Here is a 3820-nt window from a genome sequence, read left to right on the forward strand (position 1 = left end):
AATCCACAACGAACGTCTCACGTGCTCGCTCGACTCAATTGTCAGTCTCTATCTCTGTCTGCAGCTCAATTACACATTGCTGCCGTCACATCTTGACCGTCTTATATGTACAAGAATACCGAAATCTAGTAAACGCTCGAGCATTCACGAACCTTCGAGAATATGACGTGTTACTAGCGTCTCGTGACCCCTGCTGTCGTAACAATACAATATGACATAGGATACTCACAGATAACATTGAATGTACGTAGAGTTAAAGTTTGTTATGTATAAACGACTTATATATATGTCGGTAGCGACATGTTTAGTACCTATACATTTGGTTTATGGCGAATTCACGAATTCGACAAAGCAATTCTGCTAGGGATAATTATGGTTGGGTCAATATCTCACAACCATTTCCACTGAAGGATATTTCTATAGCGACATCGTTTGTAAAAGTAGAAGAGAGACTTCAATCTTCTCCTAACAGAGTGCTTACAACAGCAACAGGCACTTAATTCACACCCCAAGTTTTCCGGAGCAACGCTCTTATCCATAAAGCGAAGGCTGTGTTCCCGAAATAGAGCTCCTGGCCTATTCAGATAAACCAAGACATATCTCTTAAAACTGTTAATAAGATAATAAAATAGGATTTCAAACAAAAAAGTCGTAAAATCACAAGCTTCCAGTAATATTTTGAAATAAATTACTGATTTCTTGAGCAAAAGAGTTGAGTAAAATAAAATCAAACTAATTCCTTTCGAACACTTACCTAACAAGTCTTGCTTCCCTTCCCGATGCTGTTCAAGTGGATTTTTTGTGTTTTTAGTTTCCCGAAACGTGGCCTTGGAAACTGAAGCCAACGCGCAGAGGAGATTGGCCTCTATGTCGAGCAATATTTCGAGAACCTGCATATAGAAAGGTTTTGAAGAGATGTGGTTAAAGATTGGCCTCTCAGTCGGGCAATATTTAGAGAACTAGCATGTAGAATATTTGTGAAGCTTTGAGGTTAAAAACTGGCCTCTCCATTGGGCAGTATTTGGAGAACCAGCATGTAGAAAGTTTGTGAAGTTTTGAGGTTAAAGATTGGCCTCTCCGTCGGGCACTATTTGGAGAACCAGTATAAAGAAAGTTTGTGGAAATATGTGGTTAAAGATTGGCCTCTCCGTCGGGCACTATTCGGAAAAACCAGCATGTAGATATGTTGTGAAGATGTATAGTTAAAGATTGGTCTCTCCGTCGACTAGTATTTGGAGAACCTGCATGTAGAAAGGTTGTGAAGATGTATGGTTAAACATTGTCCTCTATGTCTGGCAGTAGTGCGTATTCATAATGAATATGTTCAAATAGTTTCACCAGATCTTTAGACTAACCATGGAGCATCGCAAATATAATTCTTCGTGAAACAAAGGTGGGTGCTAAACATGTCGCCCATGTGTCATCGTCCTACTGCATTAGCATACACAAGTCATTTTTATAAAGTAAGATTAATCCCTTTTTTGCTTCTGTTCACCTGAATCATATCTACTCTGTATTAGTATATGTGAAATATTCCTATACATGAGCCACGTCATCACGTACATACATAATGGCTCTTCGTACATTTGAAGCCTTCATCGAGTACGTGAAACATTTACACGTGACGTACGTCCCTTGTTTTATGTAATGTCTTTTATTGGTAATTTGGAAAAAAATATAGCACACGTAAATGGCATGAAGAAAATAACCCGAAAAATTCGTACTTTTCCTTATTACCTTCTACTTTTATTACTTTTTAAAACACATTTAGTTAATTATAAGTTTGAGATTTAGGGTAGAGAACGAAATAATCTTTTAGTTTTGTCGGGTTGGTAAAGGAACAAAAAAACCTTGAATTTTGTAGATAGTGAATTTGTTTAAAAACTGTTGAAAGAATAATAGAACGTTAAAATAAACCATATACTGAAAACATGTGAATAAGAACTAGTCACAAACCTAGCAATCTGCAATGGTCAATAAAGAAAACACGTTAGGTCTAATAAGCAACTATATGGACTACAATCAGTCAAGTAGCTGCTCTCACAGAATCGTTGGACCACTAAGCTTAGTACTTCATATAAAGATTGTTTTTTGTAGGTAAAAACTTGTATCTTAAAGCTAGAAAAGTAATATAACTCATTATGTAACAACATATGCCAACTTATTGATAAAATTAATTACACTATCCATGAATGTATTGTATATATTAATCATATCATATATAGACAACGAACATTGTTTAAAATGTTTGAAAAATAAGAATGCTGTTTTTCTTAGTAAGGTGTGACGAACTATTACCGAGTTTCGCCGAACCTCTTCCGAACATCTCTGTACCAGTTGGCCGAGATGTTGACATCCCATGTATCATTGAGAATATTGGATTCAATAGGGTAAGTCTTTGCATTTTATAACACATTGTATTAAATTTGTTATACCCTGTCCATACGTTTAAATGAAAGAAAGATAGGAATATAGCCTCTTTATAATGTACCAAATACATTTATAGGAATATAGCCTCTTTATAATGCACTAAATACGTTTATAGGAATATAACCTCTTTATAATGTACCAAATACGTTTATAGGAATATAACCTCTTTATAATGTACCAAATACGTTTATAGGAATATAACCTCTTTATAATGTACCAAATACATTTATAGGAATATAACCTCTTTATAATGTACCAAATACATTTATAGGAATATAGCCCCTTTATGATGCACTAAACACATTTATATGACTCTAGCCTGTTTATAATGTACCAAATACATGTATAGGAACATAACCTTTTTATAATGCACAAAAAACATTTATAGGAATATAACCTCTTTATAATGTACTAACTACATTTTTGATAATACAATAGACACAGAATAAGCTCCCTCTCGGTTTTATACTCTGGAGTTTTATTACACTTTGTTAAATAGATCTCTCCCGGCGAAAGGAAGTGTTTGTTTCTGATGGACATGAATGATAAATTATAGCAATGAAATGTTATTTTATGAAAAGTTAACTTTAATTTGAACGAAGCACGTTTGGTATAAAACGAATATTAGAAAAACGTAGGTTTAGTTGAAAACAGAGTTGAGTGTCAGTCATCAGGCTAGTTGCCAACCAAAGAAAGATTTTGTAATTATACATCGGCGCAATAAATGTGGCTACTTTCGCAGAAAAGACTGTTAGATAGGAGTGGCCATGATCACCTGCCACAGTTTAGAGGTTGGTCTTTAACCACGTGGTCCCTTGTACCACATCTCAAGTACACCTCTCGTCACAACTATCAGAATAGCCACGAGCTTTCTCAATAAGAGCCAAAAAGAAGATTGAACAGTTCACAATTCCCGCTAGAATCAATACTGTCATTTCTCACAACTTTAAGACAGTGGCTTTACGTTCAAAACGCAGCAAAAAATGCGGTATATTCTGTACTAATCTTCTGTAAGCCTTATTTACATGACGCAGAAGATGCGGTATTATTGCGACAGCGGAAGTCGCGTGACTCTGGGAGCATGCGCGCTGGAGTTTCTGGAAGGATCATGAATTATCGGGGAGGTTCGAGTTTGTTCGAGGCGCCCTCTTGTTTAGTATATAAACCTGGCGACAAAAACCAGCGCAATTGCATAGATGATTGATTGAAGAGATATGCAGATAGATTGAATATAGAGATAATTGAGTCAAGCGAACAGTAGGCACCGTAAGTAAAGTGTGTGAATCACTGTTATTTATAGCGTGTGTTATAAAGGTTGTTAAGTTTAAAGTGACTGTGGAAATTTTGTGTATTACAAAGTTGTATCGAGAAAGAATAAACTAGTTTAATT

General features: G+C 35.6%; 1 protein-coding gene across 1 annotated transcript in view; it reads left to right on the forward strand.

The window, feature by feature from the left end:
- The first annotated feature begins 2261 nt into the window (after positions 1 to 2261).
- Positions 2262 to 3820, forward strand: part of LOC106462538 (protein amalgam-like) — a 51866-nt gene continuing 50307 nt past the window's right edge. Inside the window, exon 1 of the mRNA XM_022389842.1 lies at positions 2262 to 2390. Coding sequence (XP_022245550.1) covers positions 2262 to 2390 — 129 coding nt within the window. The remainder of the gene's footprint in view (positions 2391 to 3820) is intronic.

This window comes from Limulus polyphemus, unplaced genomic scaffold, assembly GCF_000517525.1.
Source record: "Limulus polyphemus unplaced genomic scaffold, Limulus_polyphemus-2.1.2 Scaffold1194, whole genome shotgun sequence".
Lineage (NCBI taxonomy): Eukaryota > Metazoa > Arthropoda > Merostomata > Xiphosura > Limulidae > Limulus > Limulus polyphemus.